General features: G+C 52.1%; 12 protein-coding genes across 12 annotated transcripts; 5 read left to right on the top strand and 7 right to left on the bottom strand.

Moving 5' to 3' along the window:
- Positions 1-152: 152 nt before the first annotated feature.
- Positions 153-1,040, bottom strand: BU24DRAFT_236685 (uncharacterized protein). The gene has a single exon (XM_033522242.1). It carries the CDS (start codon positions 836-838, stop codon positions 449-451), a length of 390 nt encoding a protein of 129 aa, XP_033381727.1. The 5' UTR covers positions 839-1,040; the 3' UTR covers positions 153-448.
- On the bottom strand, positions 1,041-2,040 carry BU24DRAFT_236684 (uncharacterized protein). Its single transcript, XM_033522241.1, has one exon. The coding sequence runs from the start codon at positions 1,757-1,759 to the stop codon at positions 1,244-1,246; it is 516 nt and encodes a 171-aa protein (XP_033381726.1). The 5' UTR covers positions 1,760-2,040; the 3' UTR covers positions 1,041-1,243.
- A 268-nt stretch (positions 2,041-2,308) lies between these two features.
- Positions 2,309-3,976, bottom strand: BU24DRAFT_372752 (Sec20-domain-containing protein). The gene is made up of 2 exons (XM_033524513.1): positions 3,423-3,976; positions 2,309-3,366 (listed from the first exon to the last, which is right to left on the bottom strand). Exons 1-2 carry the CDS (start codon positions 3,764-3,766, stop codon positions 2,370-2,372), a joined length of 1,341 nt encoding a protein of 446 aa, XP_033381725.1. The 5' UTR covers positions 3,767-3,976; the 3' UTR covers positions 2,309-2,369.
- BU24DRAFT_424388 (uncharacterized protein) lies at positions 3,910-4,843 on the top strand. The gene is made up of 3 exons (XM_033528488.1): positions 3,910-3,965; positions 4,021-4,264; positions 4,321-4,843. Exons 2-3 carry the CDS (start codon positions 4,084-4,086, stop codon positions 4,434-4,436), a joined length of 297 nt encoding a protein of 98 aa, XP_033381724.1. The 5' UTR covers positions 3,910-3,965; positions 4,021-4,083; the 3' UTR covers positions 4,437-4,843.
- Positions 4,530-6,522, bottom strand: BU24DRAFT_424387 (pyrophosphatase-domain-containing protein). Its single transcript, XM_033528487.1, has 5 exons — positions 5,684-6,522; positions 5,435-5,554; positions 5,035-5,378; positions 4,903-4,986; positions 4,530-4,852 (listed from the first exon to the last, which is right to left on the bottom strand). The coding sequence occupies exons 1-5, from the start codon at positions 6,440-6,442 to the stop codon at positions 4,711-4,713; spliced, it is 1,449 nt and encodes a 482-aa protein (XP_033381723.1). The 5' UTR covers positions 6,443-6,522; the 3' UTR covers positions 4,530-4,710.
- A 253-nt stretch (positions 6,523-6,775) lies between these two features.
- Positions 6,776-9,277, bottom strand: BU24DRAFT_493884 (uncharacterized protein; the record flags this gene model as incomplete). The annotated part of the gene is made up of 3 exons (XM_033534002.1): positions 8,412-9,277; positions 8,289-8,358; positions 6,776-8,226 (listed from the first exon to the last, which is right to left on the bottom strand). Exons 1-3 carry the CDS (start codon positions 8,916-8,918, stop codon positions 6,776-6,778), a joined length of 2,028 nt encoding a protein of 675 aa, XP_033381722.1. The 5' UTR covers positions 8,919-9,277.
- A 3,742-nt stretch (positions 9,278-13,019) lies between these two features.
- Positions 13,020-13,335, top strand: BU24DRAFT_424385 (uncharacterized protein). Its single transcript, XM_033528486.1, has one exon. The coding sequence runs from the start codon at positions 13,047-13,049 to the stop codon at positions 13,200-13,202; it is 156 nt and encodes a 51-aa protein (XP_033381721.1). The 5' UTR covers positions 13,020-13,046; the 3' UTR covers positions 13,203-13,335.
- Positions 13,336-14,481: 1,146 nt separating this feature from the next.
- On the top strand, positions 14,482-15,658 carry BU24DRAFT_424384 (RNA-binding domain-containing protein). Its single transcript, XM_033528485.1, has 6 exons — positions 14,482-14,530; positions 14,589-14,661; positions 14,720-14,826; positions 14,926-15,038; positions 15,095-15,124; positions 15,181-15,658. The coding sequence occupies exons 1-6, from the start codon at positions 14,511-14,513 to the stop codon at positions 15,324-15,326; spliced, it is 489 nt and encodes a 162-aa protein (XP_033381720.1). The 5' UTR covers positions 14,482-14,510; the 3' UTR covers positions 15,327-15,658.
- Positions 15,659-17,370: 1,712 nt separating this feature from the next.
- BU24DRAFT_483091 (uncharacterized protein) lies at positions 17,371-19,602 on the top strand (the record flags this gene model as incomplete). The annotated part of the gene is made up of 1 exon (XM_033533269.1): positions 17,371-19,602. A coding segment is annotated over one exon (1,932 nt), but the record flags the coding sequence as incomplete, so codon positions are not given.
- Positions 19,421-19,747, top strand: BU24DRAFT_236208 (uncharacterized protein). Its single transcript, XM_033522236.1, has one exon. It carries the CDS (start codon positions 19,538-19,540, stop codon positions 19,712-19,714), a length of 177 nt encoding a protein of 58 aa, XP_033381718.1. The 5' UTR covers positions 19,421-19,537; the 3' UTR covers positions 19,715-19,747.
- BU24DRAFT_236496 (uncharacterized protein) lies at positions 19,604-20,692 on the bottom strand. Its single transcript, XM_033522240.1, has one exon. The coding sequence runs from the start codon at positions 20,569-20,571 to the stop codon at positions 19,780-19,782; it is 792 nt and encodes a 263-aa protein (XP_033381717.1). The 5' UTR covers positions 20,572-20,692; the 3' UTR covers positions 19,604-19,779.
- A 122-nt stretch (positions 20,693-20,814) lies between these two features.
- BU24DRAFT_351330 (WD40 repeat-like protein) lies at positions 20,815-22,284 on the bottom strand (the record flags this gene model as incomplete). The annotated part of the gene is made up of 1 exon (XM_033523689.1): positions 20,815-22,284. One exon carries the CDS (start codon positions 22,282-22,284, stop codon positions 20,815-20,817), a length of 1,470 nt encoding a protein of 489 aa, XP_033381716.1.
- Between the last annotated feature and the right edge of the window lie 1,357 nt (positions 22,285-23,641).

Here is a 23,641-nt window from a genome sequence, read left to right as displayed (position 1 = left end):
CTCCTCAATCCATGTGCAGCTTTGTAAATCTTTAATGGAAAGCCGCAAGACAGGAGGGAGAAACGCGCCGCCCAAAGGACATTGTAGTCTGGTGGATAGTTGTAGGACAAGACGCACAAAGCATTAGCTTATCTCGACAGTGCCTTTCTCGTCCCAGCTCCTCATGAAGGAGCTTTGAAGGAATCTTTTCTCTCGCGCCTCCTCATTGGCCGAGTTGCTCATATTTTTCGATTCGGCGGAGAGCCGAAAGACAAGAGGCGGGAAGGACATAGAATGGAGAGTGAAATGGTGGTAGAAAGGACATATCACATCATCCATTTCCTTTTATTCTCCCTCCTCCATCCATGGGCTGTCCGGTTGAGGTTTTTTTCCTTTCGATGCAAAGCCGAAAGACAAGAGACAGGAAGGGACATATCACCCCTTCATTTCCTTTTCTTCTCCCGCCTCCTCATGGAAGGCTTGCATCACCATGTTTTTCCCACCTCCTCATGAAGGCTTCATCGAGGTCTGTTTTTTTCTCTCCCTCCTCACTCCGAGTCCCATATTTCACTTCTGTCTTTCTTTGATAGAAATGCGAAGGACAGGAGGCAGAAGGGACATGAGGTGATTCTTTGCTCTGCCTCGTCAATCCATGAGTCGTTGGGCTCTTGTTTTCCGGTTGAAAGACAAAGTAGGAGAGGCAGAAACGCACGCCGAAAGGCCATTCGGGGTTTTTGTCGGGATATTTTTCTCCCGTCTCCACATCGACGTGGTTGTAGTCGTTGTTTATCTCTCCCGCCTCCGCCTCCACATGAGATTGGCTTGGTACTCTTTTTCTCATCCCCCTCGAGAATCTCATCCAGTTCCAGTCCCAGTCCCAGAAATCCTTTTTATGCGTATCAGTCCAGTCCCACGCATAATTGTTCTCTTTGAAGGAGTCGAGAGACAAGCTCTCCCATCAATTGCTCGCCCTCGATGTTTTCCAGCGCAGAACCCCGAACGCCAGACCACATGAAGGTCGGCCTTCAGGTCCCGGACCTCCGCATTCGGAAGGTGGACTTTGGGTTCTCCTCATGTTCTGGATCCGGATGCCATGTTGAGAATGGAGGGAGGGGGAGAAGGCAGCGCCAGACCCTATAGGACTCTGATCGTGAAGTCCCAGATCTCCGCATTCGGAAGATCGATATTGGGTTCTCCTCATGTGAATATCTGTGGATCCTTTGGTGTCGGTAATGAAGGGAAGAGGAGAAGGAAACGCCAGAACTCATGAGAACTTCTTTCTGTAAGTCCCGGACCTCCGCATTCGGAAGATCAATATTCGTTTCTCCTCATGTCCACATCTGTAGACACTTTTTGTGTCGAAAAGGGAGAATAGAGGAAGGGGGAGAAGGCAACGCCAGACCCCATAATGCCTTCTCTTTCGGTCACTTCTGGACCTCCGCATTTCCCGAATTAACTTTTGTTTCTCATATCGAGAAACGGACCGCTTCTCCGCCCGCTCGCCCGCCGGCTGAGGAGATGAGTAAGGAGAGAAAGGGAGGTAGGGGGAGAAGCAAACGCCAGGCCCCATAGGACCTCTTTCTCCCACTGCCGAACCTCCGCATTGAGGTTCGACTTTGGGTTTCTCCTCATCACCCGGACCTGCAGGTCGTGTCGAGAAGGGAGAAGGGCGAAAGGGAGGTAGGGGGGGAGGAGACGGCATCGGTGATGCATGCTCCCCCCTTCTCCCCTCCCCATAGTCCCTTTCTGACTTTTGGGGGAGGGAAGCAGCCCAAAACATGGGCTTGGTTCTGTCGGGACGTTGCACACACTCGGGTGCAGTTCATGTGCCGTGTATCACTATGCTTTTCTTCTCGCGAAGAACTGGCCGTTTGCCATAGGCGATGGGTGGTTGACACATTTTGTGGTGGTGTTTTCGGAGTCTTTGCTTCTTCCTGGATTCCTCGTTGCTTTCGAGGGAGGGGGGGGAGGAAGAGAGATAGGGAAGGGAGCAGGAGAGGAGGGAGGATGTTGTAGGTAGGGAAGAGGAGGATGGTTGTTGTAAGGTGGTGGAGAAAAAGAAGGGAAGATTGGGGGATGGGGGAGGGGTTTATATGATAGGTATGATGGGTGGGGGGTGGGGAGTGATTGTATGCTGTGTCACGAGGTGGCGGCGACGGGGTGAATGTGAAATGGGGATGGGGATGGGAGGGTTCGCAAGATGGGGTGTGCGTGTGAATGTGGTCATGTGTGTGCGGTCATGGTGGGTGTTGTCGTTTGACATGAAAGGTGAATGTTGGTGGTGGTGGTCATCACTGTTGCTAGATCAGAGAAAAAAGTGGGTGATTGGGGGGAGGGTATCTGAATATATGGCATTGCGTTCGTGTACTACATGCATCGTCCAATGACGGTTACAATTCATCTCTCTTCCTTCGCTGCTGCTGGCCCTGGGTAGCATCCTGTTGCTGCTCCTGTTGCGCCTGTGCGTGCTTCTCGGCTTCGACGTTCTCCTCCCACATCTTCTTTTTCGGGTTCCTCGGTTTGTCACTTTCTTGCAGCACGGTTCCATCCGCCCGTACCACTGGCTCGCCGTCTTTCTCGCTAGCCTGTGGTTGATTCCTCAATTGTGGATGGTCGATCACCTCCTCTTCCTGTTGCTGATTCCGGTTTTGTTCCGCCATTTGGCCGACTTGCTGTGAATAACTTCCCGGTGGGCTGGGGTCTTGACGATACCCTCTTCCTCCGCCTCCAACACGCACGTAAGGTGGTGGTAGGTTTGGATCTCGCTTGGGGATTGCTCCTGTAGCGCTCGGCTTGACGATCAAGCTGGTGCTGGGCTCAGAAGGGGCAGATAGACTTGATCCTGCACTGGCAAGGCCGGCAGAAGGGACGACGGCAAATATAACCCTGAAGACGATTTTCAGAGGCCAGAGAATGAACCAGGATATCGGTCCGTACAGCCAACGTCGAAAGATCAGCCAGATGACCGTAGTTATGAGGATGTAGAGCGTAGTCTCAAGATACCACGTGTCCGACTTCTGGCTCTTGAGCAGTGTCGTGACCAACGCTCTGCTATTTGACAGCAAAGTGCTTAGGTCTGTGTATTTCTCGCCGAGGTCGGCAAGGGCGGCTGTCGATTGTTCGAGTGTTTCCTGTGCGAATCTGGAGCGCGAAAGCTCGTTTTGCATCAACTGGTGGGTGCGACGTAGAGCTGCTGTCACATCCGAGGAAGCTTGTCCCACTATCTCGCTTTCGGTGAGCTGGGAATTCTGTTTCCGGCGGTAGGCGGAGGACGGTGTAGATGTTCCTGATTGTAGGTTTGAGAATAGGAGTTCGCGTTCTTTGAGTTTCGCTCTGTCGGCGTTGTGTTTGGCCGCTAATTGAGCTCTTCGAAACTGTGTCCGAGTACTGCAAATCAAGTCAATATACATGTAACGGTAAATTGCATTCTACGTGTTACATACGATCTCAAGTCCTCCGTCAACCTGGCTAGAAGCACAGCAAGTCTGGATCGCTCACTCTCCTTCGCACTGTCTCTCCGTCTCGCAGAACCTCCAGTACCCTGAACAACGTCCTCAACCTCCTGTTTTAGAAGCTCAAGCTCCTCTTCCGTCTGCTTTAAGCTTTCGTGGATCTCAGCGCTGAGTTCCAATCGCGCATCCCCCTCGTCGGAATTCTGTGGTAGAGCTCCCGGCTGGAAGTCAAGTTTCGAGAGTCTTTGTATGAGCGAAAGTGTCTCCTTGTTCCACTCGGAAAGTGTGTTCAGGCGGATCGTGAGGGATTGCGTGGTGGAAGGGAGAGGCGGCATGGTTATGTGGAGGGGAGGGGATGCGGCCAGATGTTCTTGGATGCTATGACGGAGATGCGGCGGGCGGCCATTTGGTAGAAGGAAAGTCCCGGCGCACGGACCGTCTGATCTGTGGAAATGTGAGAATGGGGGACATGAGGACCCGCATCCACCAGTGTGCCAGCGTCGAGAGTGTGTTATATATCTACCCACCTGTTCTGTAAGTTCTACATGTCTTCGCAAGCTATCAGAGCCTCCAATTGATCAAGATTCAGACCGAATAGGTACCTTCCTCCAACCGCCATCGCCCCTCGCTCGTTCGTCCAAAACCCGCCAACATGATCACCCGATTCATCACAGACGTCCGCGTCAAATTTAATCCCTTTTCTCCTCGATCAAAGCCTGCTCGCATTTTTCTGTCATTAATACCACCGAGTGCGCGCGCAGAGGGGATGAAGATCGAGTCCAAGATCCTTCCACGGGCAAGCAAAGAGCCTTCAACGCTGGCTCTGAAGTTCAGTATGTTGCCAGCATAGATGCCTGTGTAAAAAAAATTGAGTCTAACATCCGTACAGAGGATGGAAAGGAGATGAATCTTGAATTGGATAAGATGCGGATACCCGAAGTCATGGAGCAAGTGAATCGACACTCACGTATCCTTGCGCGGAAGGAGGAGCTCTCTGGCAACTGAATGGAAATTTGTGATACCACGGGACGGATATGGGCTTGTAAAATTACTGTAGTTGATGAAAGCATTCAAATGGAGTCACGGCATTGCATGAAAAATTTAATTGGATCCCATAAATCATGGTCTTGGATGAATTTATTCTATCTCTGCCGTGGTTGGGTTTGTTCAAAAGAAGGCGACATGTTCATTTTCTGTCTACGACTTTTGGGCTGCCTTGCAGCGCGCTTACTGTCTGGGGAATCTCCGCCGATTTTGCGTACATCTTCGTTTCCATCTCCTAGTTGGAAGGAGCACCAGAGATGAAGAACCACTTGTCGATGCTGGGGTCGATGGGAGCGGGGCTCCTGTTCTCGCCCTGGGGAATGTTGAGCTGAGTGGTATCGGTACGTTCAGGAGAGTGAGAGATGGTGCCGTTGGTGCTGATGTACATTAGCATCTATATGTCATGGTTGTTTCAAGGATTACTTACAGCGAAAGCTCACCGCGGGGGGATTTGCCAGAGATGAGCTTCTCCCAGGCCTCGGCGCACTCGCGGACGATGTCGGTAGCGTACCTATTTCTATTAGTGTCGTGTAAAAGAATATGCAAGGGTGTTTCCTACTTCTTGTTCTTGCACTCGCCAGAGAAGGCGAACTGGTTCTCAGGCTTGCCATCGGGGATCTTGTAGATACGGAACCACTCGTTGGTAGCCCTCAAGAGGCCAGGGAGGTGACGCTCGACATCCTCGACGTCGTTGAGCTTAGGAGCCAATGGGTCCTGGACGTTGATGACGATGATCTTCCAGTCGGTCTCCTCCTCATCAAGGAGAGCCATGACACCGAGGACCTTGACCTGGATGACCTCACCAGGCTTGGCGACGAGCTCGCCAATCTCACAAACGTCCAATGGGTCATTGTCACCCTTGGCCTTGGTCTCGGGGTGAACAACGTTGGGGTCCTCCCAAGTCTGCAAAAGCAATGAGTATGGGTCTATTCCGATATCGGGTGGGCTGCGAAGCGTACCTGGGGGAATGCACCGTAGTTCCAGAGGTAACCCTTGTGGGGGAAGCAGTTCCTCACGAAGCGGAGCTTGCCCTTCTTGGTGTCCTGCTTGATGGGGTTGAGGGTCTCCTCCTTGCTGATCTATTCAAGGGAAGGTCAAGTCAGCAGTGTTCTTGGAGCGGCGGGGTAATGGAAGGTCAGAGTCGAGACAGCGAGGCGAATGCAGCACTGATGAAGGGGTGGGAGTGGGTTTGCGAAGAGAGAACGAACCTCCATCTTAGCATTGGTCCAGCGGGGCACCTCAACGACCATGTTGAGGATGGTCTGCTGCTCATTGGCATAGAGGGGGATGTCGTGGAAGGGAGAGACGGGGACGCCATCCTTCTCGATGAAGATGCGGTGCTCGAGGGTGTTGGGAGCACCAATCTTGCGGGTGGTGTATTTGGAGGCCATTGTTGCGGAATGTGATGAGGAAGAAGAAGAAGAAGAGAAGGAAGAGGAAGGGGAAGAGGAGAAGAGGTGGCCAGCTAGTTGCTGGGTGCGAGACTGAATTTTGTTGATGGCGATGGCGGGATTGGTGGGGCAGGGTGGAGGAGTAGGAGGGACAGATGGGGATGATGTGTTCAAGGTATTGGTGTTGGTATTGGCGGCGGTATTATTATTGGCACTGGCACTGGTATTGGTGCTGGGACTGGCACTGGCACTGGTAGTAAGGGAACTCGCAGGCGCAAACGCAGGCGCGGCGGCGGCGGGTGCGGGCATAGGCACACGCGCAGGGGAACGCTGGCCCTGCTGTTGCCTTGGACCAGCCAGTGTAATAATCTTCACCGATGGGTGTCCACCCCTTCTGCCAGCTCTGGGAGCAGCAGAGGCAAAGGCAGCCGTGGCGGTATCGGTAGCGGTCGGAGCAATGGACTGATGGGACGAAGGGAACGATGAATGAGATCGACGACTGCTCCAATTCCTGGCACCGTTGCTAACAATGTTCCTGGCTGAGAGGAGACATGTTGGATGTCGACGACAGAACATCCAGAAGGAATCAGAGAGACTACAGTATAGACAGTAATGTATCGGTTAGATGATCATCGGCAATCGTTTTCTTGAGGGGAATCTCAGTGCAAAACCGAGGATGCAGGAATTGATCAGTTGGAGGACGGGACTATCCCGAGGTTGGTTGGTCCATTTTCTTCCTCTTCCCACTTTCTCCATGTTGCCGCACGGATCAAGCACTGAAGACGACATCTAGAACTCTACGCTGATCATGATACTAATATCTTAGGTACTAGAATCCCACCAAGATAGACCTTTTGATACATAAATATATCCAAATCACAATCACGACAGCTTCACCTCTATCGTTCATCAATATAGTTTATTGGGTCGCCAGAACCTGTTGCCGCATACTTGGTTGTCTCGTCCATAATCATCGTCCTCTTCCAGACCGGGTCCAGATTCATTCTGACCCACCATGCACCTACCATAGGGCATCCAAGATATGGGCCTATCATTTGCCCCTGATATGATCTGCTCTCGCTCATCGTATTCATAGCCTATGTCATCTCCCACCTCCAGAACATCGTTACTTTCCAGGGTATCCATCTCTCGATAGAGGTAGTTGCTTGCGCCCTCCAATCCATTCACGTCATGTCCTCGTAGAGCCTCTGCCTTGTATATGCTTGGCTCCGTAAAGTTCAAAAACATCGGTACCCGGAGCTCACCACCAGCAAAACGCACGGTAGGTAACCTTTGCAGTGTGGTATATGAGCCTACGTCAGGGCCTGGTGATCTGCTATTGACTCGACCATATCGCGGCGGGTGGGCATCTGTGCTGATTAGTTTGGGAGGGTCGTGTGTTCTTTGATTCAAAGCAGCGTTGCACTCGCGGATAAGTTTCTCCAAGCCTGATGGTGTGTGTAGTTCCAGTGACGTATCCTTCTCTTTCTCGCTTTGGCCTGTTGTCTCTCGAATTCCTTGACCAGCGTCTTCATGTTCTGCAGGGAAAGAGCCATCACTCTTCCGATCTTTGCTATCGGCGTCGACACCAACATCACGGGGGACTTCGCAGGGGACCTCGTCAGAGACTGCCTTGGGAGAAGGTGCATGGCCTACCATCGGTGATTGGAGCGTCCCTGTGTTGTGAGTCCGTATTTCGTCTTCCTTGCAACGCTTCACTTGATGATGTAGGGCACTTGCTAAAGGCACAGATTTAGAGCGAGCCAGGTGACAAGCAACTGGAGTGAATGAAAAGACTGGACGTATATGACTGTTCTCATGTGTCGACTTCTTCGAAATGGCAGCGGGGCTCACTGGCTTTTGCAGGGAAGCTTCATCTTGAATACTCAAGTTGCCTCCAGCCAACTGTACACTGTCCAGTCGGTCACGATGGACAGAAGATCTTTTCGATTGAGACAAAAGAGGCGTCTTTGACCATGGCCTGATCGATTCGGACCAAGAGATATAACTACCACTGTCATGTTGCGGGACTCTATTCCTGAATTTCGAGTGCTCCAGCTCAACCGCGGGGGATTCCACAGTGGGAAATGCGTTCGCTGTCAACGATGATCGGTCGCGGTCATGCTGCTTTAAGCACGCCCTGGGATCCAATGGACGGTGGCTCTCGTTCGCTTGGATATTGGGGATTTGCTCCTGTAAAGCTGGTCGTACAGAGGTGAAATATGCAGAAATCTCTTCGTCACGCACTTGTGTATGGCTCTTTTTCCGGTGCTTTCTAGACAATTCGGCATCAAGGGCGGGCTCTGGTTGGGCTCTATGCTTCTGCAAGAACTTCATCTCAGAGAATACAAGATCGGGCACTACAAGACGCCTTAGCATGAGCTGAAAGAGTGCGGGGCGCCGCAGAGAAGCAGTAGCTTACAGCCACGGCCCTTGATGGGGGACGCCGCCTTTCCCTTGTTGAACAGACCCAAGTTGTCCCGTGGCCTCAACTGTACCGACTGTCAGCACACCCTGGTCTTTGGAGATATGCTGGACTTCTCACAGTCAGTCGATCCTGAGAAACATTCTTGGCGCGGAAGCTCTGGACTAAGCCCACGCCTGACTTATCGGACCTCTTGCGCTTCGGCTTGCGTTTTCTTTTCTTTGATTCGTCGATTTGGTTTCGATATATGTGCGTTTCTCGCGTCTTACCATTGTTCACCGTGGGGTCGTAGCGGTCCGTACGTGTCTTCCGTCGAGCCTTTCGTGCATATCTTTGGCTCGATACCCTGCTCGACGAGGTCCTGCTGGTGGGGTCGTGTGCCTCACTGCAGTCGCTGCTGTTGGTACTGTGCTCGGCACTAGTCTCGCATTTCAAGGTCTTCCGTGGTGGTATTGGGCGGCGTTCAAGAAGTGAGCTGCCTGACCTGGACTTCCTGTATTTGCGACTCGCTCTAGGATCATCCATATCTTCCTTTGGCCGGAGGCAGGGAGCAAGGTTGAATTGATTAGGGGGAATTGGAGACTGGACCGGTGTCACAGTCTCATCAAGCCATTTTCGAATATCCATGATGCCCAAGGAAAGTAGTCATGCCCTAATGGGGGCTGGCAAGCGGGTGAATGAGGGAGCGTGCCGTGCCGTCGTTTTGGGGGCTTAGGGCCAGGTTCTGGAGCCCTCTCTGTTGTAGTACTGCATGCTATAGTCGCGCTGGTCGGAGGAAGTCTACAGATGGCAGTGACAACGAAAGTGGAGGAGAGGAAGGTTGGTTTGTGTAACGGGGTGGAGGGGTACTTGTTGCACATTAATCAAGGACTGAAAGCGTGATTCAATGCATTGTGAGAGAAAGTTCGAATTGAGGTTGTAGTTGTGGGAGGAAAGCTTGAGGGGGCACTTGGGAAGTTGCGGTTCACTCATGGCAGGCACGATGGTCGAAGTATGTACATACATACAAGCGAACGTGACCATTCAATTGAACACCGAGCCATTATTGAGGTTATTGCAATGGATCGATATGACTATTTCTCATCAGTGAAAACCCAGGTCGACATCGTGGCTAGAGATAAGTAATTGAGTTGAAGAATGTTTTTTCCTTTGATGGTGGGTAAGAAGGGGAGATACTGGCATCGCGGCAGTGACCTGTCACAGACTGCGGCATGAGTGTTTATGGGGATACAGACCACCCACGGACAGATCCTGGTCCAGGCGACTGCTTGCATTAAGTTCAGAGCTGTGGAGGAGCAATGCATTGATTGGGGCGGAAGGTGTCGCCTTCACAGTGCCTCGTACAGTAGCATGAAAGCTGCAGTCTCTCTCTGCAACATCCACGGAGGATATCCACAGATGAGTGGTCAAGTCGGAGGAGTATATGTAGGATGGTGAGAAATCGACAAGACTAGTTAATTAGTAGGGAAGGAAAGGTACAGCAACGTCGCACAGTAGGGCATGCTGGAAGCCGCATGGCATCCTTAGATCTTGCATCACCAGTGGGACAATGCCAACACAAGCTTCAAAATTCCGTGTGTTCCTCCCCAGCGAATCTGTGTTTCGTGAGCTTTCCCTTCTTGTAGCTATTGCATGTGTGTAACAATAATGTGGTGAGATGTGTATAGGTGGTGATGGTGATTAGGGGTCAGTCTACTCGTAGATTCGGAGTAATCCATTAGGGTAGGAAGCATAGGTACAGTGTTATAAGCGTTTGGCCCCCACTATGGAGACCTGGCTTACCAACAGTAGTAGTCAGTAACTTACCTAGGTACCTTGGGTAGGTAATTAGGTAGGTAGGTAATATAGTCAAAGTGTCGAAGTGCCCAAAAAGGGAGGCCAAGGAGACCGCAAAACAGCACGGTTCACAATAGTGGGTATGGATTTTCTCACCGTGATCCCATGCATTTCAGTGAACTTCATTTCATTTCCATAAGCAAACGTAAATCCGCCATTGGCCATGTGTCGAATGTGTAGCTCGCAAGGGGGGAAAAAGAAAAGAGTAAGTACAAAAGGAAGATAGTGAGCAGAGCGAATACTTACCATTACTGATATCTGACTAATTACATAGAGTAGTTGACTAACTAGGTACCTAGGTAGTTCCTCCGTACTACATTTTGGTATCACGGGCAATAATTGTATGGCCAAGTTCTGGTGCCGGATTGCACTGTACTACTCGTCAAGTTTGTACAGTAGTTACAATATACGGTACAGTACATACAGTAGTGTATGGAACGGAGTACCTACTGTATGCTGAATGCGGCTACAGTGTCACGGTGTAGTCGAGAAGTCGTTCCCTAATAGGACGACCTGCACAAGCCCCAGTCTGGGCTGGGCTGGGTCGAAAAGACGGTCGACGGGTCCCAAGCCGACTCCACATTCGCTTGCAGCAAGAGACACAAGATGATTTGATTGCATAGAGTTCCGTGCAGTGCAGCCCAGGGCTAGGGCGAGGTGAGGGGGGCGATAATCGGCTTGATAAGGTGTAAGGCTTGCATGTGTGCTGGTTTGCAGGTTTGCAGGTTTGCATTATTGCAACAAGCATACCTAACCTACTCCCGTGCTCCGTCTTCGAGTGTGAGAATCTGAAAAACTTGCTTGCACATCAGACACCAATCCAACCAGCCCATCCGTGCTATCCACTCCACTACATACTTCCAATCGCCAGCTCGATCCAGCCCATAATCTATTCCAGCTCTGGCATGAGATTCCATTTACCCACCAGTTGGCAGCACCTCAGCTTTCCAACCTATGCAAATCCTCCGTACCTCGGGCGCAGTACCGGTCTCTTCTCTTGCCTCACGAGATATTTGTTATTGCGTGCGCCGCATGATGGCTGTGGTTTATCCTTTACTTTCCTCTTCTTTTCCCTTTTGATGTGCATAGTGGTGTGCACTGTCCTTGTAATTCCACGCCAATCATGTTCTGCTATAGACCACCAATAACCATCACGACTATTGCCTATTCTTTATTATCCACTTCGTTATGTACGGCGAACCCGAGCGCATAGAGTTACGGAGTACAAATACTCTGCTCCAAAATCCTTCATAGTCATTTTCTCACCGTTCTGCGTTGCAGTACATACATAAGTACATACATGTTTGTAGAGTAACATAAAGCACACATACCGACGGGAGCCGGACTTCACGCTGCATGTTGCGAACACGCCACGCGCCACAAGGGCCCGGGTTGGCTGCAGCTACTAACCACAATCTGCGTCGACTACGGGAATTAAAGACGGTACTGCGCAAGTGTACGGAGTATGTACAGTACAGTAAGTAAGGCCAGAGCCCTTTTGCGGACCAGTATCTACGTTTATTTGTTGGTATGGAAGGTCAGAGGCACATCTCCGCCTATGTGCATCTATCCCGCCCATTATCTGCGTGGGCAACTGGGCCATTGGCCAATCAAGTGTCGCCTACGATGGCGGGATGACCAGGGTGCCAGGGTTATGGGAGAATGAGAGGATCAGAGTGAAAAGAAGACACCACACACCAACAAGACACACTCCCTCACACGCACACATACGCACACCTACGCACACACACATAATGCGCATACGCACATACATACATTCTGCACATACTCCGTACACACATACACAAAATATGCACTCACACACTTACGGAACGCAACCTATCATGAAAATGCAGCTGTCTTTTTTTCGCATTAGACACGGCAGGCCAGGCACTTGGAGTCGGAATGCTATAATCTGATTGGATGAATTTAAATGGGAGACTAGTCTCTGCCCGCAGCTCACTCTGGACACGGGAACAGGAATCATCTATCAACTAACAAACTAATAAACAACTAATAACCATCGAGTTGCCTTAACCAACTAATCAATGTACTGTGTACACGCTTTCTGCTGCTGTTCTTTAATCTCCCTCTTCTTTTTTTCTTTTTTTTTCTTCTCTTCGCTTTTCTCCGTCTTCGTCTGATAAGACCATCTACCTTCCCATCAACCATCTGCGGGATAGGATAGGTACTGTGTAATAGTACTGTCCCATTATTATTTGCTTGTTATACGCTATCACTGTCGACTCCACATACACACGCCACATCAAACATCCTTCTTCTCTGTTCATCATCCATCCTCGTAACTGGGTACCTCAGCTAAACGAATACAGATGGATTCTCCAATACTAGCTCCCATGCGATGGATCCATAAGGGTCCTCTTCCTTCCTGTATTGCTGTACCTTGTGAGCACTTCTAGCACCATTTTCCCACCCGTATCCGTAGTCCCTGGTACCTAGTTTAGTCCCTAAGTCTCCAGTTCAACCCACCCCTCCCTTCGCCTCCGCCTTGCCTTTCGTAGTACTCCGTAGTGAACATTCTCCATCTATCCACTTGTCTGTCTGTCTGTCTGTCTGTCCATCTCATTCCCTCACTCTCTATTAATTGCTCCGATCAGGACCAGTAGTGTGGCGAGCGATTGCGTGAAGTGTGTTTGAAGTGATGGCTCTGGTGAGGCATCATGCCTTCACCAACTTCTTTAACGTTTATGCCCTAAGAATGATCCCATCCTCTCCAATAATGCCATTGTCCCATCCCATCCCATATTCCCTAGTTAATTACTATCCCAAGCCCAAGCTTCAGGCAAGCTCCATGTGCAGCCATACTTCATGCCTACCCAACTACCCAACTACCCATCATCGTCGGTCTTGGGTCGGAGAGAATTGAGACGGAGTAAGCCAGTCTGAGATGCGCAAGTAATGATCCACGAACCTGACTCTCTAATTGATTTATTGTCCAACGACGCGCATTCCACCCATTCATGCCTCTACGATCCTATGCTCTCAAGCAATAATCCACCCACATCGAGGCACACGCACACACACCTTAAACGCACGACAAACGCACAGGCATAAGCACGTACAGAGACCTCATACATAAACACCCTACCTGCTGCATTCACGCATACAATAGTCTGTAGATAGATACCTACAAGCACCTACTACCACCGACTTTTCCATCTGCTTTTCTCATACCTCATACTCCGTACATGCTCCATACACTTCCACACTCACACACCACATAACCACCAAAAGGCGACTACTTGACTGCATCTGTTCGAAATCTCTAAACCCGGGCTGCCGCCTTTATTATCATCCACCCACCCCTCCCCCCATCCATATTTCCCCCCAGTCGCTCGCCCACCATCAAACACCCCCAGCTCAAACAACCCCCCCTCTAACTTCTAACCTCCAAGCTATTGCGTGCGTGCGTGCCTTTCCCCTTCCCTACCACCACTACCACCACTACCACCACTACTTAGGTAGGTACTCGTAAGTCGTAACTAAACCTCTTTCACATCTTTTCCCACCATCCGCCTTCCCGCTATCCACCATTCACATCTCTCATTTCATTCTTCTTGGAGGGGTAACAGGTATCTTTACCATACCCTACCTTGCCCTATCCCACTCTGCCCTACCTACCTAGACCTACCTACCTACCTACCTACCTACCCTACCCTACCCTACCCTTCCCTACCTGCTACTCTACTCTACTCTACTCTACCCTAACCTTAACTTACCTACACTGTCCTTCCTACTCCTTCTTTCCCTCTCTCTTCCTCTCCTCCTCCTTCCTTCTTTCTTCTGCCCCGCTCCTTCCTCCTTCACTCGCCAATTCATCTCTCTCCTACAGTCATTTCTTGACTCTCACGGTTCGCGCCCTCAATCTTCTCCTTCACATTCATCTTCCTGTCCCTTACCCACCGATTCCGATCCTTCACTTTATATCTGCACTCGTCTCTGACCTTGGCTTGCCCCCCACAGCTTACTTGTCCGACACAACTACCCACCCAACTCCGACCCGCTGGATCTCGCTTGTCCCGGTCCTTACCATAACATTTCATCGAAAGATTGAAGCAGAAAAGTTCGTTATTACCATGTTGTTCTCCGTTACCTGTTGATGCCACCATGGCCTCTTATACATCCATCCGCACCTGCCCGCTTTCCTTTGTTTCCCTCTCTCTCACCTAGCTGTTCAGCTATACTTCACTCGACCGCGCTGCGCTGCGCGCATTCACTCACCTGCCAACCCCATCATAATCGTTATCGCCGTCCTCGTCCTCGTCCTCCCCTTCGTCCCTCCCTCTCGCGCGTTTCTCCCTTCTCCTCCAGAGCCGAAATTGAGTCCATCTAGAGTTCTGACCCTCCGGTCCCGTTCGCAACATGGCCAAACTATTCATCGGGTAAGTTCATGACTTGTACTACTTCTGGAATACATGCGCTGACAGTTTTCGCGAATAGTGGCCTCGCTTGGCATACCGACGACAGCACCCTCAGGGAGAAGTTCTCCGAGTTTGGCACCGTCGAAGAGGCTGTAAGCCATTCCCAGAAATGCTTCGCGAAACCCTGACTGAAGCTCACACTACTGGCAGGTCGTCGTCAAAGATCGCGACACTGGTCGGAGCCGCGGATTCGGCTTTGTTAGGTACGCCGAAGAGCAGGATGCCGACCGCGCCATGCAGGAAATGAACAATGTCGAGTAAGTATACCTGAATTTCGCATAGCGATTCTACACTCCGCAAAGGGAATTGCTCAGAATCACTTCGTTTCCATCGTTACAGGGCTAATGATCGCATAGGTTCGATGGGCGTACCATTCGCGTAGATAAGGCATCCAACCCTGGTGCTGGTGGCGGCGGTGGCCGTGGCGGCGGCGGTGGTGGTTACCAGTCCCGCGGAGGTTACGGCGGTGGTAAGCTACAGCTGACTTATTATCCTCTACATTGCACGTTCTGATCATTGATTTAGGAGGTGGTTACGGTGGTGGCCGCGGTGGTGGTAAGTCTATATCCCATTCCCTTATCCTAAGTTACAAGCTCTAACTATCGCATCAGGCTATGGCGGAGGCGGCGGCGGCTGGGGAGGAGGCTACCAACAACCTCGAGATGGCGGCTACCAGCAGCAAGGCGGCTATCAACAAGGTGGAGGCCAGGGCGGCTATGGCGGTGGTCAAGAGGGTCAAGGAGGCGGCCGCTGGTAGACGTCCTCTGGACGAGCTACTCGGCTTTCTCAACCTCCTTGTTCTATGCTTGCTTCCAGAGTATCTGCGATTACATGATTTCATTCCCGGGGAAAAAGTGCGTTAGAGGAATACTGCCAGCTCTTTGAACACGATCGAGGCTATGGTGCATTTTTCAGATTACTGTCTTTTTGGGCTTCTAACAGGGCTGGTACTTTCGATCCAATCAGCTTCTGCGATTCCTCGCTGTCGTCAGGACAGCGGGTTGGAGACTGTGATTTGGGTTGGTTCTTTGATAAGACGAGATAACTGATACCCACATCTGAATCGAGCTTGTTTGACCTCTTCTATGCTCATCGCCAACGCCGCTCCCCATCTTACTCTTCTTATCTGAACCATCTTCCACACTCTCCTGACCAATTCCCGGTAGATCAACAGAATGACGGCATAGGATGAAGTGTGAACCCCGAGTACGGGCTGCAAGTTCCCAAAGACCTGAACGAGTGAGGTGGAAGCTAATCGTCCCAAAGCGGTTTAGTCTCTAGCTGCATCGCACCGACCACCCCTGCGGGCGCTCGGTTGATGCTCCCCACAATCTCAGAAACAGATATGGACGAGGCATCCAATATCGCTGCAATATGGCACCTATCTACAAGTCCCGGACGCCCGCGAAGCACTTGCCCGTGGCCATCTGGCGCTGCAAGTTTTTCTCAGCCTTTCCCTTCCGCTGAATGGTTGTGTCTCTGAAGAGAGCAGACCGGCGTTGCGAGGCCCGTGCCGGTCGGAGACAGGGTCCTTTGCATGCCATCGAAACGAGCAAGACGAACAAGTGCCCAGGTAAGGGAAAACATGCGGTCTAGGCTGGCAGCGACCGCATCATTGAAAGTGGACATGATCGTCGTCGATATTGGGCGTCCAGACTCATCCACGAGCCATTCGAAACGGAGACAGCGGAGACAGTATGCTACAAGTGGGAGTCGGAGTGGGTAGGAATGGAAGTGAAGCGGAAGGTGGATGGACCAGAACCGCCGACTGCGTTGAGGCACACACCAGTTCGCCGGGAACAGCAAGTCGTTCTTGCGACGGGGAGTGCAGCGGGGAAGCTTGCGATGGGCCCCAAATGGCTTGCAGGAACACAGCACAGCGCAGCGAGTTGCGTTTCGTTTCTGTTCAAGATGGTGGGATTTTGCCTTACGGTGCACTGTGCAGTGCATTTCACCGACATGAGAACCCACACCACCAATACATGGACAAAAGCGCGCTCTCCCTAGCGGAAGGATTGAGGGGCTGATCTGCACGACGCACCGCCACACACAATTGATGACCCGCCGGGCTGCTCAGGCGGCGGCTAGAAAAGGATAGTCTCAGCCCAGGCAGGTCTGGCAAGGTACAGCATCCAGTAGGGCCAGTACCCGTAAGACAACACGAGCCCCTCGCGTGGCTGGGGTGTTATGAACCTCACGAGGTATCGACTTGTACCTAGTGAGACGTACCTCTCGCCAAGGCATGCGTGGTAAGCTCCACCAGACAACTGTCACCACACCCGCCGAGAACCTCGGAACCTCAACTCACGATCCAAACGTACAACGCAGCGCACGTGAGGCAGCATATGTACTACATTTCCAATATTGTTGGCCTCTTGTTTGTATCCATCCAAGTACTAGCTTCTTAGCAGCTCTGCAGCCGCAGTAGTAGCAGCCTCGCGCAGATTAGGCTGCATCCAACAACGCACCATGAAGACTTGGTCGATTCCAGAACCTGCGCACAGTATTCCGCAGAGATCGCGGGACCGCCGAAAAGTCGTCATTATTGCTTTCGCTTGCATCGCTACATATGCCCTTTTCCAGACGGACTCACTGCTCCCGTGGTTGCATTCGAGTCCGCAGCGTGACCATATTCACGACATTGATGCAGACTACTCCTTTGACTGGTCATCGGTACATCAGCTCTTCTCTTTGCCCAGATCCATGATACATTTGCATAAACATGTGTAAACAGTGCACTCGCCTTTTCATACATTTGACAATATCTCTCTATTCCCAGCTCGCCGTGTTAATTCCATTGACAGATTGAGGCTACCGAATCGTTCAAGTTCCATTCTTGCTTCGACGGATTCCAATGCTCGAAACTGAAAGTGCCTCTGGACTACTTCAATGGCACATTCCCCAAGGAGACGGTCAGCATCGCCGTCGCTAAGCTTCCTGCCAAAGTTCCCGTGGACGACCCTCGATATGGCGGTCCCATCTTCATCAACCCTGGCGGCCCGGGAGGATCAGGTGTCTGGCAGGCATTGAATTCGGCCAGAGACCTCCAGCTCATTGTAGATGCCTGGCCAACGCCTTCGAGGTCTGCCGATGATGGTGGAGACGATGACAAGTATTTCGATATCATCGGGTTTGACCCCCGTGGAATAAACAACACGGAACCAGCAGCGAACTGCGGAAGGAGTACTGCGGCAACGTGGTCTTGGGCTCTGAGAGAGTCGACCGAGGGGAACCTCGATAACTCAGATGCTGCACTTGGGCGACTGTGGGCCATGGAGCATGCTTCTGGCGCATCGTGTAAGCTGGCTTCGGAGGCCAGTGGGGGTTTTGATATCAAGCAATACATGACCACGGCATCTGTTGCACGCGATATGCTGCAGATGGTCGAAAAGCACGATGAATACAATGCCGCGGTCGTCGCCAGACTTCAAGCCACGCAACCCAGCAGTAACGATCCCGGGACCTGGTCGACACGATCCAAACCCTCCCCATCCCCCAAGCTCCAATACTTGGGTTTTTCATACGGCACATATCTCGGGTCGACCTTTGCATCAATGTACCCCGACCGTGTGGGCCGAGTGATACTCGACGGCGTAGTCAACTCGGACGATTACGATGAAGCATTGGGCGGCAACGAACTCGCCGACAACGAAAAGGCCATGGCCTCATTCTACACGTTCTGCGTGCTCGCGGGACCTGAGATATGTCCATTGACCACTCTCACCTCCACGGCAAGAGATATCGAAGACCGCGTCCAATCCATCCTCGCCTCCCTCTACCACACCCCACTCCAGCTCCCCTCTACCTTCGGTCCCGAAATCCTGACGTACTCAGACGTCCGAAACGTCATCTTCATCTCCCTCTACTCCCCACACATCCTCTTCCCCTTCGTCGCCCAGCTCCTCTCCGCCCTCTACCCACCGGACCCCAACTCTCCCGTCCTCACATACGTCGCAGCCGCCTTCCAATACGCCCACACATACGACTGCTCCGCGACCCCCGACTCCCCCATCTTCATGACCTCCACCGCGCAACACTCCATCCTCTGCGCCGACATCCCCTCCCTCACCTCCTCCAACCTCACCTCCTTCCAATCCTTCTACACGACCCAGACCTCCATCTCCCCAACCTCCGGCGCAATCTGGTCCCTCATCCGCCTCTCCTGCACCGCGTGGCCCATCCGCCCCATCCACCGCTTCACCTCCCCCTTCGGCGCCTCCAACACCCACCACCCCATCCTCTTCATGACCAACACCGCCGACCCCGTCACGCCCCTCCGCTCCGCACACATCATGAGCAGCCGCTTCCCCGGGTCCCGCGTCCTCGTCCAAGACGCCGCGGGCCACTGCGCGCTCACGAACCCGACCCCCTGCGTCGTCCTGCACGTGAAAGCGTACTTCCAATCCGGCGACCTGCCCCCCAGGGACACGCTGTGTAGCTTCGCCTCGACGTCCCCTTTCTTCCTCAATTCCCTTGATGCCGAGTCAAGATTCCACAGGAGCGTTGACGAATTATTCGCAGTCGGGGATGATGAGGTGGAGATTGAGGAGTTGAAGTTGAATAGGAGAGACGACGTCGTCAAGGAGGAAGCGGAGAGGGTTGGTATCGAGGCGTGGAGTGCTGCGGGGAGGTTTTCAAGGGCTGCGGCCGTGAGTGGGGTCGGGTTGGGACGGTGGAGGGCTGGGTGGAGGGCTGGGAGGGCCGTTGAGGGTGCGCTTGGGAGGGGTTTTTAGGAAGAGATGACGATGACGACGACGACGGAGAAGAAGAAGAGGAAGAAGAGGAAGAAAGGAATTGAATGAATGGGTTGGATGAGTGGGTGAGTGGTGGTGGTGGTACGGAGAACTCCATGTAGTTGTACTGTTTCTAAGCACTGAAAATGACGAGCACACACACTCCTTAACTCTGATTTCTTATCGCGTTTTCATCTACTTCATACGACTATATCTCTATAGGAGGAAGTCATGCATGCATGCATGTATCCCCCCCCCCGTAAAACGAATCTACACTCAGCATTCTACCCAATACCTCACCCTCCCCCCTTCCTCACATCAACCAACCAACCAACCAACCAAAAGCAATCCAACCCCTAAGAACAAACGTAAGGATACGACGTTTTTCCATACCCACCTACTACTAATCTAATCCCCTACGGAAGAAGAATTTAAGGACTCGTAAGTTAAATAAAGATGACGCAGATATGGGATACGTCAAGCACGATATGTGTATATAGATAGTGGTAAAGGTGAAGATGGAGATGAGGTCAGCGTGAAGTGAACGTGAACGTGAAGATAAGGTGAACAAGATGAAGATGGAGGTGAAGATAAAGATGAAGTGAAGATAGAGGTAAATGAGATGAAGGTGAACGAGATGAAGGTGAACGAGATAAGGTGAACGTAAAGATGAAGTAAACATGAAGATAACTTACAAGTAAAGATAGAGGTGAACATAAAGGTAAATATCAAGACAATTATAATAATATAGTAATAACATAATATAACATAACGTATATATATAACTGCGTTCGTTGTGCGTGCATGTGCGCGTCTTCGTGTACGTTCGTTCCGTTCGTGTATAGATGATATCTGCGTCTCGTTCTGAACCCAACGTGCCTCCACCTCCTCCACCACCCCCACCTCCCCGATCGATGCACAGCAGACGGGTAAGGAAAAGACAGAACATACAAACACGGACACGAACACGAACGAATGGTATGGATAGATGGATAGGTAAGAATGCAAACAAGAAAAGTTTCTCTTCGTTTCTCTCTTTCTTTCGTTCCTTCTCGGTTCCCTCGATATGCATCCCTGGTGGTATCTCGTTGTAGTAGTAGTGAAAAGTGGAAAAGGAAAATGTCGTAAATGGTTAACATGTGAAGGGTAAGAATAGGAAGGAAGCCCGTGTTTGAGAGGTTGATGCATGAAGAAAGGAAACCAAGGAAACTCCAGATATGGGACGCGAGGAAACCGGGACAATGTTTGCTGTCGTGTTTTCCCCCTCATGCTGAAAGAAAAGAAAGACAAAAAAGAGCCAAACGCCTGTCGTGAATAGAGGAAGAAAAGAACAAGACCCAACGATGCGTGGAAAGAGAAAAGAGTCGGCAGTCGGTGTGATCGAGCCGAGGACAAATATAATAATCGGTGGAAGAGGAGGAAGGAGAAGAAGAAATATACCCGAATATCGTCACATATCCTCCGATAGAAATCCGGATCCGTTATCGTCTTCAAACATCTACATCCGCATCGTCATACCATGACGTTGCCGAGATCAAGTCCCCTCCTGTCTCTCGCGTGCAAACCGCACACCACGCGTGAATCAATCTCCATCTGCTCGTCCGAGGCCCAGTCGGCCACGACGCCGTCATTCTCGAAGTCGTCGCCGTAAGGACTCTGTCTTCGCTCTCCCCAGCCGCATCGCTCAAACTCCATGATGCCACCGAAGGTAGGCTCAGTATTTGCGACGAACAGAGAAGAGCCGTCGGGCGTCATAGAGACACCGCCCACGCGGCCGAAGAAATCAAGAACTTGGCGAGACTCAAAAGTCTGCGCGTTGATGATGTTGACATAGTCATCTGCTTCTGCGGAAATAAGGGTGCGAGGCCCCCCGCCGATCGGAGAAAACTTTAGTGTACGCGGAATCGACAGTTCCGACCGCATCGTCTTCAACGGCGTCCTCCAATTGCGCGCATCCCAAATAACGATGGTGGAGTCCTGTGCCGCGGTCGCAACGTGAATACCATCGTCTGCCCAGTCGCATGCGAAAGCGTCGTCGGTGTGTGTCCTAAGTGCCTCGAAGTGCCGGCCCGTCCGAGCGTCTGTGATCAGCGTTTCCCTGAAGTCGCCCACCACCACACGCATCTGACCGTTCGGCGAGGTAGCCGAACAGTTCACGGCGTGCGTATAGGTGAAGCAATCGAGGAAGGTGTCGGTGCAGATGTCGAGGACGCGGAGGCGGTTGTCGTTTGACGAGAGCACGGCCTGTGGAGAATAATTATGGCGAGAATGGGAGAGATGAATGTGGTTGGTGATGTGGGACTTTGACTCCCGACTCCTGCAGTTGATGTGGCCTATCGTCGTGGGCGTGTCGATGCAGCTGGAGAGGTGGGTGACGGCGTATTCGCCCTCGAAGCCGCCCGCTATCAGAACGTCATCCGAACTTGCCAGTGTCGTGATGGTGAACCGGTTGCCTTCGAAGCGCTCTTTGGTCAGATTCTGAATGACCGTAGCTGCTCCTCCGGACGCATCTGTTCGCAGGACCAGGTCTCGTTCCGCGTAATAGATGTCGTCGTGCGAAGTGGCCGTGAGGAGGTTGCGCAGCTGGAAGTGGGGAATGAAGACCTGATGGTTGGTATTGAGTCTCTTGAATGAGTAGTAGTTGTCTCTGTTGGGCGTCGCCTCGATCCTCTCCCGGACTTCCAACTGTTTCGCCTCTAGCCTGGACTCCTCGTACGCGGCTCGCCTCGATCGAACGTTCGCACGTGTGGTGTTGCGCAGCGCCCAATCGATCCCTTGGATGTCGAATCGATCGCCGCGGAGGTCTTCTCGTGTGATGAACTCCGGTGGACTTCGAATGTCCAGTGCGAGGGGCGGTTCCTTGTGTGGGACGAAATGATTGAAGAAGGTGGTCACGGAAACGAAAGCGTCCTTATTGATCACGCTCAGGAAAGCCTCTGGCTGGCCTGAGACGCCCTCGAAATCTGTGTCGTATCCTGGCATGTGGTACTGCGATGTGAGCATATCCGACAGAGATGGGGCAAAAGGGTGCTGGTGCTGCTGTTGAGGTATGGCCTGGGGCTCGGTGGCGGGGGCGGCATAATGCACCGCAGCGGAGTGCTGGTCGAGCAGGTCCTGGAAGAGAGAGTCTGCGAATGGGCTCATGAAAGAAGCACCGATGGAGGATGCGTTCATGAATTCGCCGATAGCCATGTCCATAGTCATATTCAACTCCATATCTAGGTCCAAGTCGCTCGAGTCGTCTTCGTCCTGGTCCTGAAGATGCGGAGGGGGGTGACTCAAGATTGTGGGTTCAAACGCCCACGATATATCGTCTTCGGAGGCATCGTCCAATGCAGCACCTCCACTGTGATGTCCATTATCGTCGTCGTTGTCGCAATCGTCATGGATGCCTCCTGGGTGTTGCTCGTGGCTCGTGGCGGGGCGGCTGTCGGCGAGGGTTGCGAGGATTGCAGCGGCAGAATAATCGTTGGGAGAGGGTGGCGATGCGGATGTGGGCGCGGAGGATTGGGAATGTGACTGTGGGTGGGCGTCGGCGTGGGAGTGGAAGCCTGGCATCTGGGAGGAGGCGAACGAGGGGGATGGCGAAGAGGGGTCGAGGATCATGATGGGGGAAGTCGAGGTCGAGGGCGACACCGAGGTCGAGATCGACGTTGGGGATGAGGATGTAGACAAGGGCGAGGGTGAGGATGATGATGAGGTCAGGGTGGAGGAGGGATTGGAAATGTTTTCATGTGTGGCCAGGTGGGTGGTGAGTTGTAGTTGTGAGCTGGCCATGAGGGCCGTGATTACCCCAGACGGTGGCAGCCAGTTTGTGCCTCTCGCCAACAAATGGGGTTTGGGTTGGTTTTGGGTGGTTCTGGCGGTGGTGGAGCCGGAGGGGGGGATGTGGAAGTGGAAGTGGATGTGGAAGTGGAAGTGGATGTGGATGTGGATGTGGATGCACGGAAGACGAGGATGCGGCTGGCGCGCGAGGAGCGAGAGGAGGACTGTAGGACTGAAGGAGTAGGGAGAACCGAGTTAGGAGTAACGGTACGGAGTAGTGGAGACTGAACGGTTATGGTCGATGCTGGCTAGCTACACGTTTTGTATGTGTGAGTGAGAGTGGTTGGATGAGGCGTCAAGGGTGAGAAAGCAGGCTGTGGGAGAGGGGCGTGGGATGAGGTTGTAGTCGTGAACAGGAGGATTTATGGAAATGTGAAAGTGAAGGTGAATATGCAGAGAGGGGAATGATGGGATTGGTGGTGGGTAAATGTGTGATCGAATTCGAATGGTTGAGTGAATTACTGGTAGGGGAGGTGGAGAGGGGGGGGGGGACGGGATGGGATGTTTGCTTGCA

The sequence above is a fragment of the Aaosphaeria arxii genome, assembly GCF_010015735.1.
Source record: "Aaosphaeria arxii CBS 175.79 unplaced genomic scaffold BU24scaffold_6, whole genome shotgun sequence".
Taxonomy (NCBI): Eukaryota; Fungi; Ascomycota; class Dothideomycetes; order Pleosporales; genus Aaosphaeria; species Aaosphaeria arxii.
The sequence above is the reverse complement of the archived record's forward strand: the minus strand, read 5'-3'. Positions and strand labels throughout refer to the sequence as shown.